Genomic DNA, 27,821 nt, shown 5'->3' with positions numbered 1-27,821 from the left:
TTAACACGTGTTCTTCTGGGATTTTTTTCGACAGGCAATGAGAAAGGACAGCCGTGCGTACGCCGCCGAAAGACCCCAAAGGGCCAAGATGGCTGCGCCCGTGGCAGACGCCGGGGAGTTTGAAAGCTGGCTAAATGATCGGCTAGACTCGCTGGAAGTGGACCGTGAGGTGTATGGGGCGTACATTTTGGGGGTCCTGCAAGAAGAGGAGAGTGACGAGGAGAAAGAAGATGCGCTTCAGGGGATTTTATCCGCATTTCTGGTGAATATCTGAAGCGGCATGTCGCGCTGAGCCGTCGAGGTTGTTTGTCATTTGTTGCTGTCCGTCCTGTGAGCCGGCCGGGCGGTGCCAAGTGACAGCTCTGCTGTCAGCTGGCATTTATGGAGCGAAATGTCGACGATAGACGCGGCGGTGTCTCTTCGACGAAGGTCCCAACACCGCCGGCAGTGATATGAGCTGCTCTCCGCTGCCACGTTAAATCATATTTAGCAATACGTGACTCAAAACCTAAAATAAAATCCGCTCCTTAAGGTGTCTTTGGTTAATTCGGCTACGAAAAAGTGTAAACAGGTAAAGATACATGTCAGGAACTGTGCGTGCGCGCGCGCGCGCGAACAACCTGTCATTCTATTAGGGAGTGTTCTTTATTTATCCGAGGAGGACGGTGGCTGGGGTGGGCCTTTTTTGTTTACTTGATCGTGACCCTTTCCGAAGCTACAAATATTTTTCTAGAGTCTCCCGAGTGATTAGCGGAAAATACATGACCCTCCCTTCACCGTAAATAGGCCCAAATCGTATGTTGTTGTTTTTTGTTTGTTTGTTTGATTTTTTAAAAAAACTGATACTGATTATTAGTAGTTAATGAGACCGATAGCCAATATTTGGTGCATTCACAATAACAGTGAAAATATTTCCGACGAAATTTAGAATTTGGAAAAAAAACAACTCTGACACAAAACTTTGGTTAAATGCCTTTAGAAAATGTTTAATCAAAACTGAAACTTTCAACATCCTAAACAGCATGTTTCTAGCAACTTTTTTTTTTTTTACAAAAAAATAAAGTTCAGTGAAAATTTTAGTAAAAAATGAATATATAAAAATAGCTCCGTGAGGTATTACACTTTCTTTGCATGTATTGCAGACTGCTTAGCTGATGTTGGTTAAGTGTTATATGCACACTTTTACATTCATTAATTTTAGCGGGGATCATTAAAATAAAACGCATATACAGATAATCGGCAAAATATTGGCCCCCATAGTTGGCCAGGCCGATAAACAGCCGACCCCTGAACAAGACTTATTACTAGGGATGCACAATATTGATTTTTTTGCGAATACATGCAAACTAATTTATGTATCTTATATATTTATGTTTATTTCTATCTTCTATTATTCTTCTTATTTTTCTGTGTATGTCTCTGTATGTCTTACGTGCCAAGCTGCTGTGACAACTAAATTTACCTCCGGGGATCAATAAAGTCGTCTAAGTCTAAGTCTAAGTCTAAGTATCTCATATTCATTCACTGAGCAATGTAAGGAAAAATACTGCAACTGAGGGTTGACATTTTGTACATATTCACATGTTTATAGTTTCTGGGTATGATAAATGTGAAAAAGTGTCATTTTGGGGATTTTTTTTTTTCAAGCATTTTAAACAAGGGTTGGGGTTCAGATGGAATTTTTAAAAAAAAACAAAAACATTTCAAGCAGTATGTCTCTCCCCATAGACAAAATAAAGTAAAATGCATTTTTTTAAAAGTGCTGCTTAAAAAACGTATGTGCTTACAAAACTATTTGGCATGCCTCTCCTGTTTTGCATCACCTTCTCCTCCCACACACACACATTACCAACAGTCCCTTATTAGCTTAACTTATTAGCTTAAATAGTTGTTGTGCACAGAATTCTCTTTGTTACTTGTGCAATCTGGCGGTCATGATGAATACTGCATCTGTGTCGGCCCTTGGCATCCACTGTATGTAATGCACTGACTATGGATAAGTATCTCATACAGCCCCACCTCAAAAAATCAGAGCTATCCCTTAACTGTCATTTGTCCTCTGTGTACAGGAGGAGGACAGCGTGGAGGATGTCTGCAAACAGATCATCAATCAGTGGACAGAGTGGCGCAACAGAACAGCAGCCAAAATTGATGCTGATGATGGTAATTATGTAACTTTTGTTCAAATAAATACCCAATGTCGTTGATGTATAAGATGTTTTGATCATGTGAGCACAGTGAAAGTTCAGGAAACAAGTTATTAAGGTTAGCAACACTTTGACAAATCCACGAGGTACAATAGTTATCATGCAACCACAAGTCAATGAAATAAGAACAACATAGTGACAATGTAGTCCAAAGGTGCAAAGCAAATTGATATGGTCACATAAGAATAAAGTAATATAGTCATAAAAATTCGTATAAGTATTTCAAAAGTCCAAAAAAAAAAGCCAGCAGGCTCATCAGCTCGTTTAAATCTTGACTAAACAGAGCAAAGACAGCTTGCCACGGAGTCTGTTGTTAATACCAGTTAAACATACACAGGGATTAGCTCTTTGAGTTTTAAATAATTTGCTTTGAGTTTGGAGCAGAGTGCACAAAGACACTTTTTTCTTGCAGAGATTAACATTTCCTGAAAAAAAAATAAACAAAAACAGTTCCTGAGAAAGCAGAAAGTTCGGAAGAAATGTTTATGCCAAAAGTTTGTTTTGCCAGTGTTATTACTAGAAAGAGATTGTTGACTGTGTACATATCCATAAGGATGTGTATGCTGTTTGGAGTCTCAAGCTCAGATGGGCGCCCTAGTGGCGCCTTCTGTCAATGTACCTTCATATTATTAGAAGTAAGGAGCAGGTACTTTTATAGGAAGCAAAGGTGCTAAATGTTGTTGTGGTTTATTCAGTCTGTCTTTGTTCTGTTATTTCCTTTCCGTAGCTGAGGTCCAGGCCATCGCCAGCATGATAGAAAAACAAGCTCAGATTGTGGTGAAACACAAAGAGGTGTCCGAGGAGTCAAAGAAACAGAAAGAAGCGCTCCTCGCTCAATACGCTAATGTGACAGACGAAGAGGAATATCCTTTTTTTTTTTTTTTTGCAAATCATAATGCAGTAATGCTTGACTGGTGTTTCAACTAAGCAACCAATTTTTTTATTTGACCATGCAGAAAGACTGTTCATGAACATTTTCATGAGCAGAAAGCAACTATTTGACATTGCTGGATTCCGGGGATTTTTCTGTGATCCTTAAACGTTCAGTGTGTAAGATTTAGGGGGATATATTTGCTGAAATTGAATATAATATAACAAATGTGTTTTCTTTCGTTAATAATCACCTAAAAATAAGAGTCTTCATGTTTTTGTTACTTTAGAATGACCTATTTATATCTAAAGAGTCCAACGTGTTTCTACAGTAGCCCAGACTGGACAAACCAAACACTGGCTCTAGATAGGACCATTTGTGTTCTGCACACATTGGCAGGCGCTGGGTTAACAGCCTGTCTCTGCTGAGCCGAAAAGCATCGGAGACAGGCTGATGTGAAACTGTTTTATTCAGTGTTTTTACCGGTTTAAATCACTGGCTCCATTTGTTTTGAAGAGGATTAGACCTCTGCAGATTATTTGGCTCCCAGTCAAAACCTCTTGAGCATCTGGATCTGAAAAAACGTGAGCACACATTGATAGGTGCGTGTCTCTGACGAGCCAAACAGCAGCGGAGAAACATTGATTTGTGAATTGTAACTACTTAATTCAGTATTTTTACCGGTTGTACTGAACTGGTCCATTTGCTTTGGAGAGGAAGAAACTGCTGAAGATATTCAGCTCCCAGTAACAAAGTCCTGAACAATATAGGAATTCTAACTGGGAGAAGTTTCAGGTGATTGCAATCTGCAGTCCTCACACCTCTAAATCCCCTTCAAATGTAGACACTATTTCTTTAAGATGTCAGTTTCCTTGACAAAAGCACTGAAGCTGAAGAAGAGGATCCAACAAGTGGAAATAACTTCACTGGAAATGATAAATGTATCCTTTCTAATGCTGTTTAAAATCAGAGGCTGTTCAAAAAATCATGGAAATCAGTGTTATTAAGTGCAATATGAATGAATAGCCGTAGTTGCACAATCCTGATTACACGATACAAAGTTTTGCTCTCATCTACTTGTCCTTAACTCAAAGAGTGTCAGCCCTGTTTAAGAACACCAACGTGGAAGAGGTGCTGAACAGACAAAAGCAGAAGCGGGAACAGGCTCGGGAAGACGCTCAGAAGAAGAAAGAAGGGGACAAGATGCAGCGGGAGAAAGACAAACTCGCCAAACAAGACAGAAAAGAGAAGGAGAAGAGGCGTACACAAAAAGGCGAACGCAAAAGATAAAACCAAGAGAAAGGACACTTTGTATGTGGAAAGGTTTTGTCATGAGATGGAAATTAAAAACAGTAGTTATTGCCTCTTCTTAGATGAACCTCATTGACACATTTAGTATGTCATGTCTTCATCAGGCCATCTATGTTAATTATCGTGTCATATATGTAAAGAATAATTTACTGAATATCAGGCAGGCCCAAAATCCTGTTTTGATTTTCTTGGGTACTGATATGGAGCAGATACAGAAGATTTTCGGAATGAAGCTGCAAATCTTAACATGACAATGATTATAACAGTCGGTCGATCAAACAAACTGTTACTCATTTAAGTCTCTGCCAGTATGTTGTTGCCGCAAGTGTGAAACACGCTTTGGCTGAGCTTTGACGCAGTTAACCCTGAAATGATCAAAGTGTACACCTAAAACACGAATTTGATTCTTCATGGTAAAATCAGAGCAATGCCTGTGAAGCGTCTCAGTCTACACAGTTTCTGCTGTTATTCTCCGTGCCAATATGCATTTAACTTCTGCACAACTTCCAAGGTGAGTTTTCATGTTCAACTGTTATGCTTTCACTTTAATGTTGTTTTTTTGTTTTACTGTCTATGCATTTTGACTGAGAATGAAAACAAAGGTTGCTAAATTTTACCTCAAATACATCACGTACCATATTTTGAATGTTTAGAATGAGGTTCATCTTTTGAAATTAATAAAAAAAAAACCATTTTCAACAATTTGGATTGGTTTATTTTTAAACTTTTCTGTTTACAGAATATGTAACGAGAAAAAAACGCAACATGAACATCAAAATGAGAGAAGATGAAACAACTCATTCACAAAGCATAGTCAAGGAATAAGTCTGCAGACTCACTTCGCTTCGTAACATACAGCGAGCGAATTCTGGCGGATGGAGTGCAAAAAAATGTCAAGACACACTACAACATTCAAGAAGCCTATCGATCCCTGACTGAGCCTGAGGAGCACTACAGCTGTTGCTCTAAAAATAGGTTGGAGGTGCGTGAAACTTGGAGAAAATACAGCCAGGGAGAGCACCTTTTCAAGCAAGCGACGCATCGCTTTACAGATTCACAGAGCAGGTTAGAACATCTTCATTAGAAAAACATGAAACAATCTAACGTTTGCTCGTTCGCATCTAGTTAGGAAGAGCGTTGCGTCTTTGGTTACAGTATAAACTGTAGACGATAAAACAGCTCAGTTCACCATAAGAAACAGAGTAAAATTGAAAGATGACTAAACAGAGGAAGTATGATTAAAGAAATATAACTAAAAAATGAGAAATAAAAGTTTAAGAAATGAACTGGAAGATTTTAGAGAACATTTTATGGTTCTGCATGTTCATATAAAACCACGGATATTGAATAAGTCTTAAAAGACTAGTTTTTTTTTTTAACTTAGCAATATTAGATTTCACTGATAGTAATATTTGTAAATGTTTCTAATGGAAAATGTGATTAATACTTTTAAATTTAAAACACTGAACCTTTTTTTCAGAAGTCTTTGGCACAGTTTAAACTTTACAAACTTGCAGATAAATAAAACACTCTGATTACAGCATGTTAAGGTTACACAAGTAAAACTGAAGCTGCAGAAATAACTGAAATTAATTAATGGTTTAAACTACTGCCCTTATGATTCAATTATTGCTTTGGGAATACTCAGAACTGAGGTTCCATTACATTCCAATAAATAAGTAAAAGAATGAAGAATTCACTGAAATCTTCCTCATAAATAGTGTCTTTAAATACAATGGTGACGGCGCAAGATTGAGATTAATTTGGAACTGACACTAATTAAATTACGTTTAGATGCAGCAGGATACGTTACATTTCATGCAATTCCTACACAACAGAAGTTAGCCACCTGAAGCTCCTGGGTGCCAAGAAGGTGCAGCCATCATTAAGCTTCAAATTACTTATCTGATATTCTGCAGTGATCACTGTGTTGCAAGTAAAATGTCACTATAGACTCGCAGGTAACACTGGTTTTTCACCCTGTTGCCTATGGGAAATTATAATCAGGGCATTCTAAGGGCTTTTAATTTAATCAAGACCTCTAAAGTCATGCTTGTCGTCTGCAATATCAAAAGAGTATACCTCAAAAGGAGAGGGGCCCCTCTGTGTGTGTGCGACCTTTCTGGTAACATGGTGGTCCTGCCTCTTGACGGGTTGCGGCAGTGTTTGGAGAGCGCACCACAGGGCAGTGCGGAGTTTCATCGTGCTAGCGGCAAGATCCTTCAGTGCAATGACCAACAGCAGGGTGTCTACGAAAGAGAAGCAAGATAGTAGCAGCATTCGAGAGAAAGGAACATTTGCCTCCCATTGTCTTATGAGTTACCTCTGTCCTCTGTGAAATGAGCTTTCTGCCGCTGATGTCTGGACATGTTGGCCATCTCCTCCTTGCGTCTCACCTGGGTGATGCAAATAGCCATATGATTCCTTCTCAGTGCTGTGTGGATGTTCATATGGAGGGGAGTGTGGCACAGACAGTCCATTCGGTCCAGAAGGTTTGCCACCTGCAACACACCAACAGACTCAACCCTTACATTCCCATACTGCACAGTAGTGTTGCCAAAAATATTGATTTTTTCAATACATATACATTCTGAATGTTTGATTTTTTGTAAAACAAATTTTACCCTCGCTGTCAGTTCTTTCGATGGCATTAAAAATGGTACAGATTGTCTATATTTTGCAAGGTATGATGTCAAAGCGAGAAATCCCAATATTGTGATCTCATTACAATGATTACTGTGTAACACTACTGAACAGAAATAGTTCATTTACCAGCAAGACATTACAAAAAATTATATCTAGGTCATATTTTGGTCTTAGTTGTGCTGTGTTTTTCAGTCTGTTTTTTTTTTTAAGTTACGAGTTACAAGATGTTATCAGAAATTAAGCAAAAAATTAAAAAAGACAAGAGAAGAAAAGTTTAAAAAAAAACAAAAAAAAAACACAGAAGTGTAAAAAATAAACCCATAGTTAAAAATACTTATGATAATTATTAATATAGTTTTGTGGACATTTTTTCCCTTTTTTAAAATGATTATTACCTTGTAATCATTTCTCTCTGTCTTTTTTAAAAACTAAGCACTTTCTTGTCACCATTTCTTAATATCTTGCCATTTGTGGGACATTTCTTTCTTACCAATGCTTAAAAAAAACAAAACCACCACACACAAAAAAAACCCAAAAAACAAAAACAATGTCTTTCCAGTTATCTGGGGTTAAGGGAGGCATTATTGTCTTGATAAAAGTCATGGGTGTGCAAAATAATGCTGTAAATAGTTCTCTCAGAACATGACGAGGCTGCTGTGACTAAATTCACCTTTAGATGGCAGTATGGAAGCAACTGATTCAAGGGACTCACCCTTGCTTGTTCTCTCGTCTGATTAACAATGAGATGGTCGACTCTTGTGGCATTGGGTGGAGTTTTGGGGAGGTTAGTGTTGGCCACTGCTGCAGTCTTTTTCTCGGGGAAAGTCTTGGTAAGGATCACCTCTGTCTGAAATAGAAACATAACACTTGAACAATGGCAACATTTTGTAAAATACTTTCTTATTTTCTGAAACTCGGACTTTTAGGCAACCCCATAGCTAACAAAAATTATCATGTCTAATTTGCGGAGCTTATCTTTGCATAAATGATATGTGACAAATGTATTATTGACACAAAATCAGAATTCAAAAGCATACCTTCTTTCTCTCCCTCTCCAAACACCTCAACTGATCGTAACATTCATCCAGGTGAAGGTAAAGATGGGTCCTAAGTTCTCCTTGATTCATCACCACTGAATTTGTCGTGGCTGAGGCCATGCCATGATAACGGCTCTCTACTCTGCAGGTCATCATGTCACCGGCATAGGAGTTAAAAGCTGCAGGCTCACTGACTGACGTCATGTCACTCACATCCATGCTGGGAACACCGCCTCCGTACGTCAGTGTGGATTGAGAGCTGAAGTTTGAGGAGTTGAAGGGCACACTGGAGTACCGTCTGAGGTCATTCACAGGATACATGAAAGGGATGAGCTGCTGTGTTTTCCCGACACTGGCCACGTTGTTTTCTGCATCAAATCTCTGAGACTGCACGCTCCCCAAGTGGTCAAAGTACTGGCTTTGTGAGAGGGCCTGTTTCTTATCTCCTCCTCTCATGTTAGTGTTGGTTAGAGGCCTTGCAGAGAAGCCTTCTCCCAGAAAGCCAGACATATGCATCCTTCTCTTTTCCCTCTGCATCTGTGTCTTAAGCTTGCTCTGTGTAAGGCCCGGCTGGATGTGATTCTTTGAATATTGGTCCATGCTCATGTTAATGGGGAGTGCTGTTTTCTCTTTGTGCAGGGTTGTGTTGCTTTGGTATTGGTTTGGGAGGTTTAAAGATGCAGAAAAAGGCCTGGGTGGCTGGAAGTACTCAGTGTTCTGTGGGCTGAAACCAGGTGGATCTTGAAAGGCATCACCCTTAAATGTTTGTTTCCTCACTCCTCCATTTCTTTCCATCTGCACTGTCCCAAAATCTCCCACCAGCTGTTTCGGGGTCTGCATCGCAGGAGTACTTTGTGTTGACTTTGCAGGACTGGTGATTTTCCATTGTTCAGCCATGCTGTCTTCATGCTGCATGCCCACTGTCTGCCTGTGAATGTTTGGAAAGTCTCCACGACATAAGCTATCATGCTCACCAGCCATGAACGCCTGAAAACTGCTGACCAGTTGGTTATAGTCCTGTGGCTCATACTGCTCGTTACTGATGGGCTTTGTGCTGCTCTGTGTGTACTGTTCTTCATAAGGATGAAAGCATGGGCTGTTCATTTGGCTTTGAGGTCTAAAGACATCACTGAAGTCAGAGAAATTATTCATGGGCTGACTATTTCCTCTGTCTTTCTCAGGTGGCATGTTGTCATTTTTGCTTCGCTGTACTTGGGACAAGTAGGTGTTTCCTGTGTTGGGTATTGATAGACCTGGTGGTAGTTTCTGAGGACAGAGGGTGTAGCTATCCTGGTCTCTATTAGGCACATTAAAAAGCCATTTCTGATTGGCAGAAAGACCACTGGACGTTTGATAAAACTCTTCAACATCTTTGTTCACTGACTGTGCTTTACTTAAAGCCTCACGTGTTCCACAGTTTGGAGGAAAGATACTGTTATGTTGCGTTTTTGTTTCTGATTTAAAATACTGTAGCAGTTCCTCTCTCAGTGTCTTTGGAGACCAGACAGGATCACATGTAGGTAGGCCCCTAAAAGTAGAATCGAAGATTTCCTTTAATGTAAGTGTTTACAGAACTGTATATGAAATATATTCATTATTTCAAAATAGCAAGTAAAAACTACAGATATATATTTGACTGTTCAACACTGCGGTGAAACAGCCATAAATCTTACAATGCGTACTGTAATTTACATCAAAGAAAACGTGAAAATGTGAAGCTTGACATACCCTTCACTGAAGTAGCTGTCCTGTGAATCTGCTTCATCCAAAATATTTGACACTAGACCCTGTAGATCAGTCTCCCCATCACAGTCAGTATTATCTGTGGGTTTCCTGTATGGAAAAGAAAACATGTACACGTAAGAATTGCAGTCTATTTTTGTTCCTTGAGAGCATTCATTTAAGAGTGTGGTTGACAAGTTTGCTTTTTCTTCCCCAATAAAACTTGCACCAAGTACATGTGAACGTCCAGTGTGTAGGTTTAAGGGGGAAACCTCTGTGGATAATTCAGCTCCCAGTAAAAACCTACTGAGCAATAAACATGGAAGGAGGTCTAACCAGGAGTTATTGTTGGAACATGGGAAAAGTTTTAGCTGGTTGCAATCTACAATCCCCACCATCAAATGCCACTAAATCCAGCACACTGGCCTTTAACTACCTCTGAAAAAAAAGAATAAAATCCCAAACCTTTTCTGATAAGCCAGAGCAGCAGTGTGATTGCCTGACTATACTACAGATAAATAAACACACATTAGCCATGTCTCTTTAGTAACAGCTGGTGTGTGTTGGTGTGTGTGTGCGTGTGTGTGGGTGGTAAGGGTGGATGTTCGGGTGCCTTTGCGAATATGTGTGGGAATATCTACATGATTGTGTGTGTGTTGTTGCGTACGTATATGTGGGGGTGGGAGGGTCAGGCTGTCTGTATTTTTCTTGATTTTCATTGATGTTTTTCATTTCTGTTATTGTTTTTAATCTCTGTGAGGCACTTTGTGTTACTCTTTGTATGAAAAGTGCCATACAAATAAAGATTTGATTGATTGATTGATTGATTTAGTCAGAATATAGTTAAAACTTAATACCTGCTTTTAATGCTGTTCTCGGTACAGCTAATAAGGTCATAGGAATCATCATGAACATTGTGAGACCAGGGCATGTAGGTTGCTGTTTCCTGTTCCTGTAGTGAGACACTGGGCATAGCAATGAAGGGAAATGGCATGCTACCATTGTTCCCTCCTCCTATATGGACACTGGCCTGGAAGATAGAGGAGCAGAGATCAAGCAAAATGAAGCTCACTTTAAAAAAAACTTATATACTGCATTTTTGCTTCCTTACACATAGCAGATTGATGCAAAAGACTTTTGTTTTAAATGCCACAGGAGCTTCAAACTATTTGAGTACTGCTAAGACAGAATATAAAAAGATACACGAGAATATTAAAGTGAAATGCTCAGATGATAATCAATTAGTCAACTGATGAATGATGAATCAGCAACTATTATTTTTCATAAATCAATCAATTAAATTGAAAGGATTTGCTGATTTTTTTTCAATATTTTAGTACCCTATACAATCAAAATGTGCCATATTATACTATGTTTTATTGACTATTGCATTTAATAAAGACAAACACTGAGTACAATTACTTGATCATATCATATATTAGTCTGGTGAACACTGTTTACATAGACTTTTTGATCCCACTGCTATTAACCCTTTGAAACCTGGAGTGATATCACTTTTTACTTTTATTGTTCTGCTTTCAAATGCCTTTAAGAAGTATTTAAACCTTTGAGCCCTGGGCAAATCTATGTGATTTCTTTCAAAACCATGGGGAAAAGGAAACAAGCAACCTGGCAATACATATTTCAGAAATTAGTAGACTTCAAAAATTATTTTTAGAAAGTTAGAGAAAATTGTCCAGGAACAAATGAAAAAAATAGGAAAAAACATATTTATTATCATCATAATTACATATTTAGAATTATGTTACAAAATGAAAATCATTCTAACGCACTTTTTTCCTGTTCTGATTTTTGAGTCTTTTCTTATTTCATTGTTCATTGCGTTGAGCCCATGTTTCAAGGCATTTCGCTCAGGTTTCAAAGGGTTAATATACCAGCATAGCTTTATCACCATCTTACTTTACCATGTTTTTATCTCCAAATCATTAAGGTTTAACATATCTCATTTTAAAGTGAATTTTTGGAGGTTTTGTTAGTCAGACAAATCAACCAATTTTCAAGACATAACCTTAGGCCTTATGACATTTTGATTTTTACTAATTTCTGGTATTTCAAAGGCAATACAATTGACCTAGAAAATGTACAATAATAAATATGTATTCCAGCTTCAGAAAGAATGATCGCAAATATTCTTTGAGCTACACTTCTGCTATGAACTGAGATAACAATAGTATGAACACCAAAAGAAGTATCAATGGCCTGATCTTCTGTTCAAGGACATGACTTCATGAACATGATAACTAAGACACATAACTCAATTGTTTTCTACCATTAATAACCCTATCACAAACCCTTAACACAGTTGTATGACTACAGCAAAAAAGCAATAATATAAAATACATTACATATGACCCTTAAATTATATCTTACCTGACGCTGGTATGGGGGGGAGAGTGAATTTGCAAATGTGCTCTGATGCCCGTCAAAAGCCATTCTGAACTTAATGGTCTGGCAAAACACAAATTACTCGAGTTATTGTTATATAAGCTTACATCACGGGGTTTGGGGATCAAACAGAGAATATCAGGAAGCTAACTGCTGTTTCAGAGAGGAGCAAATCAACTAGATAACTTCGCCATTAACGTTCGGGGATTAAGCTAGCAAGCTGCCGAAGCTGCCTTGGCTAATTTAAACAAACTTTCGCCCAAATTATAAACTGCTTTACCGAAACTGAAATTTGGTTAACTTCACATAAATAAATCACATTAACCGGTTAATACGAGACTAACTTACCTCCGTTATATAAGGAAACGGGGACTTATGAAGTTTAAGTTTTCGTCACTGACGGTACATTGTCCTCAGATGCTCTCGTGCCCCCCATCCCCTCCCCCGAGCTCGAGCCCAGAAACAGAAATTCGATGGTGCCCTCGCGACCTAAAATCACATTGGCTGAGCCTGGAGAATTCTGCTTTTCATCCAATTAACATCAAGCAGGGGGTCCAAGCGCATAGCAACATCTGCTGTCACACCCTCCCCTAATATTTCGGGCCACTGTGTAGCATAACGGCACAGGTGTCACGTTGGTTCAACCACAGACTGTAAATTACTGCACTTTAATTATTGCATTATCTGCAATATTTTGTATATTTTTGTTTAATTCTTAGTTCTTTTTAGCTTTTTCACTTCAAACAGAAGTAGATTCAACTCAAATAAAATGTATTTCACGTTATTTACGAAATATGCCAACTGGTAACTACGTGCATGCATGGATGCACATACATACATACATACTCATAAGTGTTAATTTTCATAAACAGATAAAGGCCATTTTAAAATGAATAAACTAACAGTCTGATTAATATCCCCTAGAATGCACCATAACAAGATTAAACGAATAGAGTTATTTTATCAAAACAACCCAACAGCAGTTTAATAGCCCCTGGATTGCAAACATAATTACGGAAATAGATAGATAGATTAAGTGCCTCAATAAATTGTGGAATACAAACATGACATAGATTTCAAAGTACACGAGGTGGGAGAGTATACCCCCTCCTCCTCCTCCCACATTACTTCATAGGGGAACTTGAAAGTCTCATTGGGCCACGCACTTCACTATAATACTATGATTTTAAATAAAAACTGCACTATAATACGTCCATGGGGCCACGCAATCCAGCTGTGGAGCAAAGTTTGATTATATGAGCAAAACACAACTTTGTCATGACCTTCAAAATAAAAGCATATCCTACACTTTGCGACTTTGGTGTACATACAACATAAATAAGACCATTTACTTTGATTAGAATTAGATAACCTCTAATGAATATAATTCGATAGGGTACTTTATTTAGTTATGCATCTTACTGCTTGCTATTTTTGTATAATTTTGCAGCTTATTGTTCGCTAGTTTTTATATTTTGATCCCATCTTACTGTGTGTAGGCTAGTTCTTATATTTTGCACCTAATGTTATCTAGTTTATATTTAGTTTTATATTTGCTTATAGATTACATTATATTTGCCATGCATTGCTTTTCTAGTTTGCTATTTTAACCTTTGTATATTGCATGCTTTGTATCTGCACTCTAACTTTGCATTGCATCTGCGGCACATTAATTTCCCTAAATAAAGATTTATCTTATCTTAACTTATCTGTTCTTTTTTTCTAGGCCTAAGTAGTAGTATCAGCAGGCTAGTGGCAGTAGTAGTAGGTATTACATAAGTTTAGGTTTTGTGGTAAACCATCAACTACTACTATGACTTGATGAAGAAAGACAAATACATATCAGTTCTTTGTTATATTCAATATTTGTGCTATGCTGGTACTTTGGCACAAAATTCTACATTTTCATTAGGGTCACATGTGATTGGTGTTTTATTTTGAAAGCTACTACGGAAGTTACATTTGTTATTGTGCCTGTCTTGACGGTGTCGAGGGAATCGGAGTTGTGGAAAAGAAAAAAAAAGTCAGCCAGCAGTGTTCAATGCGGAGCCCGAGCACCCAGACAGCAGCGTTAAGGTCTTCACCGCCAGAGTTTTTACTTTTTGTTAAGTTACTCTCGCTTAAGAGCTGTTTGCAGAACTGATGATACACCCTAAACAACTTTACAGCAAGTTCATCGGACAAAAGTTGCCGTCTTAAACTTGGAAAGATGACTTTTTGCAAAACCTGGACTGTTGCACTCCTGCTGCCTCTGCTGATATCAGCCCAGTATCAAGGAGACAATGGAATAGTGGTCCCGGAGCATGGGTTTTGTCAGCCGATTTCAATCCCTCTGTGCACGGACATAGCCTATAACCAAACCATCATGCCAAACTTAGTGGGCCATTATAACCAGGAGGACGCAGGGCTCGAAGTGCACCAGTTTTACCCCCTTGTAAAGGTACAGTGCTCGCCGGAGTTAAAATTCTTCCTTTGCTCCATGTATGCGCCAGTGTGTACGGTTTTGGAGAAGGCCATACCTCCCTGCAGGTCAATCTGCGAGAGAGCCAAGCAGGGCTGCGAGGCGCTCATGAACAAGTTCGGCTTTCAGTGGCCGGACCGCCTGCGCTGCGAGAACTTCCCTGTGCTTGGAGACGGACTGATCTGTGTGGGCCAAAACGACTCCTCCGCCGCCACCGTCCCACCCATCACCCCTCAAGGCACCGATGACTTCTCTATGGTCCCCACACATGACAGGCCTTTTCGGTGTCCGCCTGTTCTGAAAGTACCAACATATTTGAATTATAAGTTTTTAGAGGAGAAGGACTGTGCAGCTCCCTGTGAGCCTTCCAGGAGCGGTGGGAACATGTTTTTCAGTGACAAAGAGATCCATTTCTCCCGCATCTGGATTCTTGTCTGGTCTGTGCTTTGTTGTGCATCCACATTATTCACTGTAACCACATATTTAGTGGACATGCAGCGCTTTAGATACCCTGAGAGACCCATCATCTTCCTGTCTGGCTGCTACACAATGGTCTCCATAGCCTACATAGCTGGCTACTTCCTGGGAGACAAAGTGGTGTGCAACGACAGCTTCACCCCAGAAGGCTACAAAACCATCGTCCAAGGCACCAAAAAGGAAGGGTGCACCATCCTCTTCATGATGCTCTATTTCTTCAGCATGGCCAGCTCCATCTGGTGGGTCATCCTGTCTCTCACCTGGTTCCTTGCTGCAGGCATGAAGTGGGGCCATGAGGCAATTGAAGCCAACTCTCAGTATTTTCACCTGGCGGCCTGGGCAGTGCCGGCCGTCAAGACCATCAGCATCCTTGCCATTGGGCAGATCGAGGGTGACGTGCTCAGTGGTGTCTGCTACGTCAGTCTCAGCAGCCTGGACCCTCTGCGAGGCTTTGTCTTGGCCCCTCTCTTCATTTATCTCTTCATTGGTACCTCTTTCTTGCTGGCCGGGTTTGTGTCGCTGTTCCGAATCCGCACAATCATGAAACATGATGGCACCAAGACGGAGAAGCTGGAGCGGCTGATGGTGCGGATCGGGGTGTTCAGCGTGCTCTACACCGTCCCTGCCACCATTGTTATAGCCTGCGTGTTCTACGAGCAGGCCTTCCGCCCCCATTGGGAGCGCAGTTGGGTCAGCCATAACTGCAGGGGCCTGGCCATCCCCTGCCCTATGCAGACCGGGCCCCGCATGACTCCAGACTTCACTGTCTACATGATCAAGTACCTCATGACACTGATAGTGGGTATCACCTCTGGTTTCTGGATCTGGTCTGGAAAGACTTTACACTCCTGGCATAAGTTTTACACAAGACTGACAAATGGTAAACATGGAGAGACCACTGTGTAGAATTAAGAGACATCCTAATGTTGCTGGGACTAATTCTTTTCATTATTACCTGTTGCTCATGTGAGTGAGAGGTAAGTGAGTAGCCATAGGTTCTTGCAACATTTGTATTCGCCTCAGCTTTATAGCCACACATGCATGCCAAACTGAGGGTCAGGGCTTGACAAAAGGGCAAGCTGGATAAACAAGGACTGAGCCTGACTGTCTGAACAAATAACAAGCATGGCCATGGATGCCATGTGCTGAAATGCTCTCCCTCCCCCTCCCTTAAAGCCACCATGAGCTCAAGACCAGTGATGATCCAGCAGCCAAGAACATAGAGAGCAGGGGAAAATGAGTTCATTCTCTCTGTAAACATTTCACGTGTAATTAACTTGTAAATAGTATTTGTAAAAACACAAAATTATATATTTGTATTTATAGAAAGTAAATCATTTTTTGTATCTGTCAGTGTATCTGCTTTACTTACTTTACTCACTGTAAGAATGCCACATACTGTAGATCTAGATATGCTTCTTTTTTATTAATTGCTGGTTATGAATTACTGTTTTTTTTATGGATTAAAAGAACATTACAGTCTCTGTTGGGTGATATTCAAGAAGCTTTTTCCGTTCATATAAACAAAAAACCTAATGAGACAAGGGATGGGAGATATGGGAAAAATCAAATCTGAGATTTCTGACTGAATACCTCGATATTGTAGGGTTGTCTTTTTGTTTTTTTACAAACAGTTTTTTTTCATACAATTAAATTTTTTGATAAACAATCATCAGTCGTGGATATAATGACTCAGCAGGTAAAGGCAAATAATAGAACAGCTAGAACAGTTCAGAAAATTACATCATTCTACTGTAATAGAGCCTTCAAAACCAGGAAAATACAGCAATTACGATATTACAATGTCAAAAATCTAAGAGCATCCTTAATCTCACATGGCGATATTGATATAAAATTGATATATTGCCGAGTTCTAAATGAGAGACTGCAAATTACCACAAATCAAATGCTTGATTTTAAACCAGGGGAAGGAAGGCACCACGATACAATATTATCACGATACTTAAATCATGATATAATATTTCGATTTTAAATATGTTGCGATACGCTGAGTTTTGCGATAATATGTATTACAATATACTGTGATTTTTTTTTCAACTTTAAATTATGCCCGCCCCCCCCCCAAAAAAAACTTTGTCGACCTCTGATATAACTAATAAGATAAAGTTTTCAGTCCATTGATCTTGCCATGTTGTTTTTTCAAAGCTTGTGTCACACCTGAACATGTTGCATCAAACTGGCAGGCAACAGTAAAATACATAATTAGGCTTCTCATCAGAAAATAAGCTTCTTACACAAGACTGCGGTCCTCGTGGAAACATGACAAGTGTGTTCATACTGAGACAATTGAACGCACCTCTCCTGTTAATTATCCATATTGTCAATATACCCTGAAATATTGCACATCTACGTGATTTGGGTCTGAGAAACCGGTGCCAACCTGCAAGAATGCCTCCTCACACATGTACGATAACATCGCCTTCAAGTGCCAAACAAAATGTCTCTAGCCTGTTGTTAGAGGAGGGCTCGGTTTAAAGCAACAGGACTCATCTGGCAAGAGAAGTCTGTGCTGTTGTATAGGTGTGAAAATGTCCCCGCCTGTGTGTGTGTGTGTGTGTGTGTGTTGAAGTGAAAACAAGGGTGTTCGGGTTTGCTGTGGTGTTACTTCTCTGGAGCCACTGCTGCTTGCTGCCAAGTTGGAATCCCCCAAGCCATGCAGGGCTGAAACCGAACCTACTCTGTGGTGATGTCATGAAGTCTGGGTGTGTTGGAGAAAGCTGATCCTCTTGCCTCAGAGCAAACGCTCTGGGCTAGAAGCGGGCGTATGGGATTTGCACGCACATACAGTACTGTGTGTGTATTGTTACTGTAAAAGTTTAAAGGTCCACACAATATACTGTACTAGTTTGCACCTCACTAGCTTAAAGTACTGACACACAGCCTCTCTTAAATCTCGTGAGCTATTGGACAAGTTGATGTTTGTCTTTCTTGTCTCCTTATCTGGGGTTGAATAAAGAAAGGTTGTAATAACAGACAGGTAGGAGTGATTAAAGGTAGAAACAGATACTCCGAGGGGGGAAAAACCATAAATCTCCCCTCTCACACCCCCTCCACCTCCACCCTCCTTCCCTCTCTCTGCTCAGATGAATGGGGGGAATGCGAGTGAGTCAGTGGAGCGGTGCTGGGCCTTTGCCTAGTGACAGACAGTCTCCTGTGTGCTGCTCACTTCAAAGCGCCGCTGAAACCTGACTAGCTCCTTGTAAACAGTGCCGCCTGGCCCGAAGGCCCACTTCCTGCGCTTAACTCAACTTAATGGCTGGCTTGTTTGGCTTTGCAACCGAAGCAGAGAAACGAACGAGAAGCAAGAGAATGAGGAGAAGCGGCGTGGGGCGGGGTGCTGGTGGTAAAGAGAGTGAGATTGTTTTAGGGTTTAGAAGGGGAGGAGGGGTTTGGAGCGCATGATGGAAAATTCGGTATTATTCGGTTGCTTTTGTCTTTGTCCAAGGGGGAAAACAACAAAGGCAGGAAGAAAATCCAAATGAGAAGACGTGACTGATTTTGTGAATATTTCAGCTAAAACTTTGGATCGCAGACCGTTAAAACTAAATGGAATCAGATGCTCTGCATTTAACTTATGCCAGGAAAATGAAAGCTTTTCACAAAGCAATTTTCTCTCAGTGAATCTTGATGCATTGTGGGGAAGTTTTATAAAAACTTTACCTGGTGGCCTTGTCATCACACACAGAGAACTAACAGACTTTCCCATTTATAATTAAAACACTGTGACAAACCTTCTGTATCAAACATCGTATTAATATTAACTGACTAAATGATTCGGTAGCTTTCTAGATGAGATTATTTTCTCTTTTAAGTCAGTGCCCAGTTTTCAGTGGCAGCCATCTCCCATGTTGTTGATCTCAGATGTTAAATCTTGCATGCAGCCATTTCCTGCTTGCTTGAAGGCAAGAAGGGACAAGCCGAGGATTGGGGGTAAGACAGGAAGAATGCTCCCAGAGTTGATATTATGATGTCGCTCTTTTTGGGAAAAGGCCTTGGCATGTCAGAAAAGGATCATGTTGTTAGTCACAAGCACCAGCGTTTTCACTAGAGCCATTGTTTAAGTTTGTAAATATACCCTTAACTTGTTTTTTACTGTATAGGAATGAAATCAGGATGATGAAGGGGTTTACAAGCAGACTAAGGAAATCAGGACCGAGGAGAAGAGAAAAAGGGAAAAAAGAAAGGAAAAACTACTCAGACATGTAGTAAGCCTGTTTCTAATCAAATCTTGGCACTAACTCAAGAAGAACTCCTGCTCTGAAGGCTAACACTGGATTAGTTGCAGTCATACATTATCCTAACCGTAGGAGAGCAGCTGAGACTTTCCAGAGAGCATACTATATCTATCTGTCTCGCTCTCCCTTGAAATCTCAACAGGAAGTGCAATATGTTCTTTCTCCTCCTATCATTGCTTTCAGAGGCGGCCACTGTGAGTGGGATGGAGCGTAACAAGTTGGCAGGAGACTGAAGGGTTTAAATGCGCATTTCAGTTTCTGACTTTGATTCAGGGCCTCCAGCCATAAATACTGGTCCTGACAGTCACCATGAGGAGGTGTCCTGCTTTTTTCCATTTATCTTGTGTCCACTAAAATTCTTTTTTTTTTGTATTTGACAGCCATTTCACTCTCGTTGAATTCAGAGCCATATTTTTCACTGAAGACCTTTTTGCTGTTGAAGAACTACATTACTAAACTAACATCACTGCTTCAAAGATTTAAAAAATACATACATATATATATAAACATATATCTTAAAGGGACAGTTAACTCCAGAATCAACATGACATGTTTTTCCTCTTACCTGTAGTGCTATTTACCAATCTGGATTTTTTTGGTGTGAGTTGGAGATTGTTGGAGATATCAGCCGTGAAGGTGTCTGTCTTCTCCTGAATATAATGGAACTAGACAGCACTGGGCTTGTTGTGCTCACAGCGCAGAAAAAATACATTTGAAAAACTCAGCTATGCTGCTCTCTAGAAATCACAAATCTTGTTGTGAGCAGTTTCATGTAGGAACTATTTTCTTTCTACTAAAGTACACCAGCTTATTGTATTGCTGCACAGAAGGAAGCTTGCATTTAGTTCCAATATACTGGAGAGAAGGCAAACATTTTTAGGGCCAATATCTCCAACACTCAGCAACTCACCCCAAAACACTCTTGACTGATAAATAACACTACAGGTTGGAGTGAAAAGGTATTTTTGATTTTGGGGAGGACTGTCCCTTTAAGGATTTTTTCTTTTGTTATAATATTACCATGAGGATTTGTCCTCTTCTGTTAGGCTTGCATCATGCAGTACAAGATATCCAGCACGGCCTCTCATACCTTACTGCCTAAATAATCAGATCAACATGTGGGCTACATCCTCACAGCAGAGAGCAAATGTAGTAGAATTAGTGGGAGTAGTTCAGTCCACAAAGCTTCCTAACTTCACATTCTTAGTGGCTCATTTTCATGCCTCATGCACACCATTTGTCTGGGGTTTTATTGCTCATATGTGCACAGACCACTCAGGGGTGGCTCTGACAAGAAAACAAACACTGGTAAAGATTGACTCTGCAATGTTGTTTTTGCCCCCCTGTCCTTCAGGGTGAGGGTGTAGTACTCTGTATCGGGGCAGAAAGTGAGGGAATGCTTCAGAGCCTCTCCAGCTGCTGAGCAGAGAGGTGCCGACAGCTGCGTGACAGATATTTTGGGAGTCTGCAGCACGCCTAGGATAATAATGGGCTTGATTGGGAGGAGTGTGTGGAGGGGAGGGAATGGTTAATGTGAATCCAGACACCACAGTGTGTACACAACAGTGCCACTCTCATAAACTTTCAGGGTGATGGTTCAAGTAGTGAATGACAACACAAGGAGGGATGAAGCGTCTGGGGTTTAAAGCTACTGTGTTGTGTCCCTTTTTTATTTTTTTTGAAATTGGATGATGGTTTATGAAGTTGCAGTTTAGTAGCCAGAGAAACGAGACAAGCATTAACCTGCTGAAATATTAAAATCAGGGTATGAAAGAGTTTTGTATAACAATATCTTTGGTTCTCAGTCATGGAGTCACAGAGATGGATCACCTTTCATAGTCTGAATACACTGATAGCCCAGAGCTGTTTGATGTGTCAGGTTTCATCCACATGTCTTGAAATGAATCTAGAGTATGTTGTCCACTACTCAGTATGATATATCACATGTCCTATTTTGACTTATATGCAGACATGTGCGATATCATATCATGGCAAGCTTTTACTTTGAAACTCTTAAACCAGCACCCTGACCATTCTTCTCACCTCCTGCACAATGTTGCTGTGAAATACTGACAAATAAAAAATTAAAAATCTGAGCTGAACAAACCCTTTTCGGATCCAAATAGTCAGAATGTGTACGCAAGACGTTATAATTTCTTGAAATAACAGCCGACCAGCAGGAGTTTTGTTTCTATGCAGCAGGGCCCAGTTGTTCGGAAGTAGCGGCTCGGTGTGGATCAAGTCTTGAAAAGGGGTTGTTCAAAAGAAAAACAAAGGGTTCTGAGGAGCGGATTAGATCACATAATCCAGTTTTGATTTTGATCTGGATCAAACTGTCAGTATGGGTTGCTCAAAACATTTAAGAAGGATTGAGATACCTTTGATCCAAAAAACTGGGATTATCCTGATCCCAGCAGAAGGGTGGTTTCATAGTGTATTTTAGGAATAAAATGTAATGAAACTTGTATATATATATATATATATATATATATATATATATATATATATATATATATATATATATATATATATATTTATATATGTTCCTATGTTGTTTTTATTTTAATTAATTTATGGTTTGGTTGTAATATAACTGGTAGCTTATGCCGATTTTCTCAAAGTGTTGCCAGCCTTAATAGCCTGTTCCCTGGCCTTTACTGTCCTGACATGGTAAAAACATCTTACATAATTACCATCATCAGCATCAGTTTCGACTGTTGATCTGCACCACTCTGTCCACTCTGCTTGATGATCTGTTCGCAGACATCCTTCATTTGTCCCTTGTCCTGCACATAAAGGACAAATGACAGTTAAAGGGATAGTTCAGATTTTTTCAGCAGGGTTGTATAAGGTACTTATTTACTTATTATATAGTCAGTGTATTACATACAGTGGATGTAAGATTTTAAAAAGTGGAGTCAGGGGCTACAAAGTGAGTCTAAAAAGCCTCACAATTCAACAGCTGCGCGAATCATCAGTGAGCATTTAATTGATGAGTCAATCAGCCCCCTGCAGATGCATTACAGGGCGGTAAAATCATCCTCATTGGCCCATTAATGCAATGATGCAGCACTCTGAACACCTGCATCTCCAGGTAAACAAGGTGTGTAAAACAGAACGACGTAGCTCTGATCCAGTCTGTGGGCTATAGTGACTCTCCCGTAGGCCCCAGTGAGGCCTCAGGCTTCGACGATGACTTATTGAGTCGGCTCCTCTCTGGCGAGCGCTGGCCCCCCTTGTTTTAATGGAGGCGCTCTTAACAGCACTTTCTGAGGAATTTACAGCCCTGGCCCCGTCCCACTCTCGACCAGGAGAGGGAGGGAAGCACACTGCAGCCTTGTCCCGACAGAGCCAGCAGTGGAAATGTACAGCTTCAGGCAAGGTGGCAGCAGAGCTTCTGTGTGAGCGTGTGTTTGCCCATCTGTCTCTCTATATCCGTGTGTGTGTTCAGTTGGCTCAATAAGCTTTCTGAGTTCATGTTCATGTGTGTATATCTAAGTGAGTGGTTATAGGAGGGCTCCAGTTCTGTAGGTTCTCTCTGTAATTTCACTCTCTGCACGGTGTAATCACTTCCATGTGGGCCCTCACCAACAACAGAGTGGTGGAGGGGCCTCATTGCAAAGGTGGGAGTTAAACACAGACACATACTGACTCACAAATGCTCTCTCTCTCTCATGGAAAAGGATTGCCAAGCCTGTTCACTAAGATTTTTTTGTGGAAGTTTTGGTGCAGTTATTAAAAACCATCTCTGACTGGGTGTTGCAATTTGTTGAAGGATTTTTGGATTCAAAAACTGAAAAATACTGTATATAACTGTTTTGCCAGTGGCACATCAAATCACATATGTAATGTATCAGACCTGTGTGCAAACAGGATAAATTCTTCATTTCCAATCTGTAAAACAGAAAGGCCAGTATGCCTAATTTATACTCAGAGATTTAGTTGGTGTTTTTTTTTTTTTGTAATGATTTCCCGTGACACATGTTGAGCTGTCGGCCTGAGATGCCCTAAGGACTGCAGGGCCAGACAGTCACGGTCAATGTGTGAAACCAACAGAGCGGAAAACAACAGGTCCTTTTGCACAACAGGGTCAGCTTTTAAAGACACCTCTACAGAGCTCATTTGCTTCTTGAGCTACAGGGAAGAGATACTATAAAAAGAACAAGAAATCCTGATGAGAGAGAGGGTATTTTAAAAAGCACAAAATGTACAAGTCAAAAAATGACAAGACACAGAAAGCTATCTGAACTGAGACTTACTTTTGAAATCAACATTTGGCATTTAAAACATTTCATTCAAAGATCTAATTACACTAAAATGTTGATTTTTTTTAAGGAAGAACAACACCCCCTGCTGTTTCAGCTCACACACTTCTACAATAAACACAAAAGTTCATCCTACAATAAAACATGACTCAAATAAGCAGTTATGGAGTTGGAGCAAAAGACAGCCCTTTACAGAGACTCTTCCACTTTTGAGGGAATAGTCAGTGTTGGTATGGCCGGCAGGCCACACAGCAGCTTTGGCCTATCAGCTCTACAGCCTGAGGCAATGTATGACTGTTTGTGCCATCAGCCTGGGAGCTGCTGTGGGAGAAGTCAGGGGTCACTGGTCAGCTCAAGTGTTACATTTTTCATGGCGCCTTGGAAGCTTTATAATATTCTTGCTGAAAAGTTGCATGTGTATGTGTGTGTTGCTTTATAAAGTATGAAATGTCAGTAGGTTTTGCAAGCCAAAACAATGCTAGCTGTGTAGAAAATGTCTACAGTATGTGGTGCAGTGTTAGGGGAAGTACTTGCTTTTACCTTAACATAGCTATGCTGCACAAAAATACTCTGGTGAAATTAAAAGTTCTACATTCACAATATTACTTGCAAAAGTAGAAAAGTATGAGCCTCAAAATATATTTAAAGTACCAAAAGTAAAAGTACTCACTCAGTTATCTGCCCTTTCCTCACTACTTGGGACTCACAGGTCTCCGTCCTGCTGTTTTGCTGCTGTCCAGCAATCTTACTGGACATGTTGACTATTTCATGCAGTTTGTTTTTATTGTTTATGGGAAATGAAAAAGTTTGTTAGTAAGGTCATCTGTGTAGCCACATGGATTTTATTAAACTTACCCAGTTGAGTCATCTCCAACAATAACCTCTCATCAAGGTGAAGTGATTGCACCTGAGGGAGGCGTGTCAGTCCTGGCAGGAGTACTTGCGTTGTCATTGCTGCCTCATGATCGTGTGACCTCATGATGAATACTTCTGACACTCAGTAATCAGAATTAAACCATCAAAATAACTAAAGGTATCAATGGAATGTAGAGGAATAAAAGGTAGTAATATTTTCCACTTAGAGGTAATAAAGTAGAAGTGGAAAGTAGCATGGAATGGAAACAAAGTACAAGTACATCAAAATTGTACAAAAGTACAAGGCCCCAGTAAATGTTTTTTGTTACTTTCCACCACTGGTATGGTGATGATGATGACATGAGGCCACGGGGGGGCATGACAGTGCAGGTTTAGGTTCCCCTTCAGTTGTTCTGTACACCTTTGAAAATGTTTTCTATATTTCAGTAATGATGGATCCTTAAAATCATACAGTGTGTATCTTAACCAGGCCTTGATAAGATGTAGCTTATACTAACTGATGGTAGGCAGCAGTGAAAGTATACAGCTCTTTTACTGAAGTAAAAGTGGCAACACTGCATTTTAAAAATGCTAAAATTGTATTCAAGAAAAAGTACAAAAGTAATGACATCAAAATGTACTCAAAGTACCAAAAGAAAAAGTACTCATTAGTTGAGTGGTTGGTTTCAGATTCATAAGTGCATTATGGTTCCAGATACATTCATGTGTTTACTTCACTTTATTGTTGCAGCAGGTCAAGATGGAGCTCAGTTACTTTGCATATTGCCTGGTAGTTTAATCTATGTTAATACATAATTCATTAAATTATTGTATTCTGTATTAATAATCGGAATCTGCAAAGTAGGCTAATAGACACCAACATTATCAAATTCATTTTGTAGAAGTAAAAACTACAATATTTGCCCCCGTAATGTGGTGGTGTACAAGTATAAAGTAGCATATAAAGAAAATTCCACTTAGTAATAATAGTTATAATACTTAGTATAAGTATCTCAAAATCGTACTTAAGTACAGTTATTGAGTAAATGTACTAGAGAAACAAATTAAGGACATCAATAATAACATTTTAAATAGCACATAGCCTTCAAGCAAAAACTTTGACAAAGGAAAGAGAGATTATTGGAACCACGAACATAGTTGTGGTTGTCGCATAACACTTTTACAATCCAGAAAATAAAGAATTACAAAAGAAATGCTGCATGAAAGAGGTTATTAGAGTCTACACAGAAATAGAAATGTGGGAAGATAAGTGAAGGTGGAAAGCAATAGGCCGTTCTCAAAACAGGCATTTGACTTGTCACAATAGGAATAGCGCAGGTGTTACTAATAACACTAACAATGGCTTTGTAATAATTAGCTTCATAATTCACACCTTTCTCCTAATGTTGCAAGCCAAACTGTCCTCAGTGAAAAAGGCCCACATAGGCTACTGCTTGCATGCATATACTGCCCCACCAGGTGGCGCTGGTGTCTTGATTATCAGTAAATACTGCCAGCAGCCACGCTGAAGTGGTGCAATTAACCATGTGGTTCTGAATCATTATTGTCAAGAGGACATTATGATTCCTTTTCTGACCCTTTGGCTGCTTTCTGCAACTACATAGTTGACCCCATTTTAATGTCTGCCCTTTGCTAGAATACCCATCCTAATGCAACCTGGCTGTCACATCAGTACCTCATACGGCAGCAGGTTTCTGCAAAAAGTAAGCAAAGAGGAAACACATGATTTGTTATTACATTTAATATAAATATATTGATAATGTCATAAATATTAGTATTATTTCACAAAAAAAGTTTGTTGTTTTTTTTTTTTTTTTAGTTTCATTGTGCTCAACATTAGTATTTCACGATGATATATAAGGTTGCACAAAAACAGATAAAAGTATGTAAGGTAAAATCAAAAAAATAAATAAAAAAATCAGCATAGGTTTATTCTAATAGAACATAAAAATTATAACGACGTTGGGGTGGGGGATAACGTGGCATACTGGTTACTTGCATATGAATTGGCAAACTGAAATCACTTCAAAATTGGGTCAAATTCCATTGAATATCCTTCTGAATCAAAACAAAATGTGTTGGAATTAGATGTGCCATACCATAGAGCAAAACTTTTTTTTCAAAATGATAGTTGTTTGTAAATACTTGTTACAATAGTTCAAGGATAAAGTAAGGAACATTCTAACTCTTAGAAAATATGAATATTACAATAACTGCATTCAAAACACATTTTGATAAAGATAAGAATGTCCTGTGACAGGGGGGACATTTGGTCACATGCAAAGAATTTGGTCAAAATTATTAGATCTTAATTTCCTGTGCAGGACCAATATACTTTTCTTATAGTTTTAACAAGCCCTAATTTAGATAAAATAATAAAATCATGTAAAATTATATATATATATATATATATATATATATATATATATATATTTAAATCAAATCGAACCTGGGTGAAATGGCAATGAATGGTAGGAATGACCCATCTTCCTTTTTTTAAATAGAAAAAAATGTTTCAGTGTCTTTATCTGTAATAAGGTTAATGGCAGAAGTTTTGTATCTGAAACAGCTTCCTCAAACAGATGCCAAGAAACATGCTGACATGTCTTTTCACCAATCAGAAATGGCTCCAGCATCATATCTTACTTCCTAAATTGTTGTCACAGCATGCAGTCTTCATTTGTTCTGAAGCAATATGTCAAATTCATGCATTGCACATGTGTTCAGGGTATTTTTCTTGTCATATGTCAGTTGTCCTGCTTTTCAGTCTGTCTGAAATCATCATTTACTGTTTTTAAAATGTATTTTTTGTTGTTAAAAGTTCACTCACATTGCATCTGTTTTCCTTTTGAAGCCTGACAAAGGCCCTGTTTACATCTGGCATTAACATATACATCTTGGGTTATCTGATCACAAGTGGACAGCTCTCGCTACAGAAATGAATGCACCAAAGTCTTCCGTATCCCACACAATGATAAACCAGCAATTTGTGCATAACCCACATATTCTGAAAGGCTGTGATCATGTGACCAGTGCACTGATGGGAGTAGAGGAGGAGCGGTCCAATTAGGAGGCAGATTGGGGTGGTGGATGAGTCACAAAACACCATACTTTGGAGACAGCACTGCGTGAAACTTCAGTGAACGTTGAGTCATTTTAAGGTATGACCTCACCATGTTTCTTTTTCTTAAACCACACGACAATAACTTTGCTTCCGTAAATCCAAGCTCCGCAACTTTTTTAAATAATTTAACATTAAGGATGTAACATCATTCATGGGAAGCTT

The 27,821-nt window shown here is 39.5% G+C and overlaps 3 protein-coding genes across 5 annotated transcripts; 2 read left to right on the top strand and 1 right to left on the bottom strand.

Moving 5' to 3' along the window:
* The first annotated feature begins 34 nt into the window (after positions 1-34).
* On the top strand, positions 35-5,091 carry ccdc43 (coiled-coil domain containing 43). Of its 2 annotated transcripts, none has more exons than XM_088090987.1 (5): positions 35-262; positions 2,070-2,163; positions 2,935-3,070; positions 3,964-4,019; positions 4,175-5,091. In XM_088090987.1, the coding sequence occupies exons 1-5, from the start codon at positions 38-40 to the stop codon at positions 4,366-4,368; spliced, it is 705 nt and encodes a 234-aa protein (XP_087947113.1). In that variant the 5' UTR covers positions 35-37; the 3' UTR covers positions 4,369-5,091. The 2 variants fall into 2 exon arrangements, with proteins under 2 accessions (XP_087947113.1, XP_042361064.2); XM_042505130.2 differs by having other exon boundaries at positions 38-262; positions 4,181-5,091.
* A 95-nt stretch (positions 5,092-5,186) lies between these two features.
* Positions 5,187-25,018, bottom strand: meioc (meiosis specific with coiled-coil domain). 2 transcript variants are annotated; one of them, XM_088090986.1, is made up of 9 exons: positions 24,515-25,018; positions 22,088-22,180; positions 12,186-12,263; positions 10,652-10,824; positions 9,801-9,905; positions 8,073-9,600; positions 7,748-7,882; positions 6,713-6,890; positions 5,187-6,638 (listed from the first exon to the last, which is right to left on the bottom strand). In XM_088090986.1, exons 2-9 carry the CDS (start codon positions 22,166-22,168, stop codon positions 6,418-6,420), a joined length of 2,499 nt encoding a protein of 832 aa, XP_087947112.1. In that variant the 5' UTR covers positions 22,169-22,180; positions 24,515-25,018; the 3' UTR covers positions 5,187-6,417. The 2 variants fall into 2 exon arrangements, with proteins under 2 accessions (XP_087947112.1, XP_042360293.2); XM_042504359.2 differs by lacking the exon at positions 24,515-25,018 and adding an exon at positions 24,330-24,481.
* On the top strand, positions 14,205-16,620 carry LOC121956756 (frizzled-2). The gene has a single exon (XM_042505129.2). It carries the CDS (start codon positions 14,410-14,412, stop codon positions 16,042-16,044), a length of 1,635 nt encoding a protein of 544 aa, XP_042361063.1. The 5' UTR covers positions 14,205-14,409; the 3' UTR covers positions 16,045-16,620.
* Positions 25,019-27,821: the final 2,803 nt, after the last annotated feature.

Source organism: Plectropomus leopardus, chromosome 18, assembly GCF_026936395.1.
Source record: "Plectropomus leopardus strain MGB_pleo_1.0 chromosome 18, ASM2693639v1, whole genome shotgun sequence".
Classification (NCBI taxonomy): domain Eukaryota; kingdom Metazoa; phylum Chordata; class Actinopteri; order Perciformes; family Serranidae; genus Plectropomus; species Plectropomus leopardus.
The sequence above is the reverse complement of the archived record's forward strand: the minus strand, read 5'-3'. Positions and strand labels throughout refer to the sequence as shown.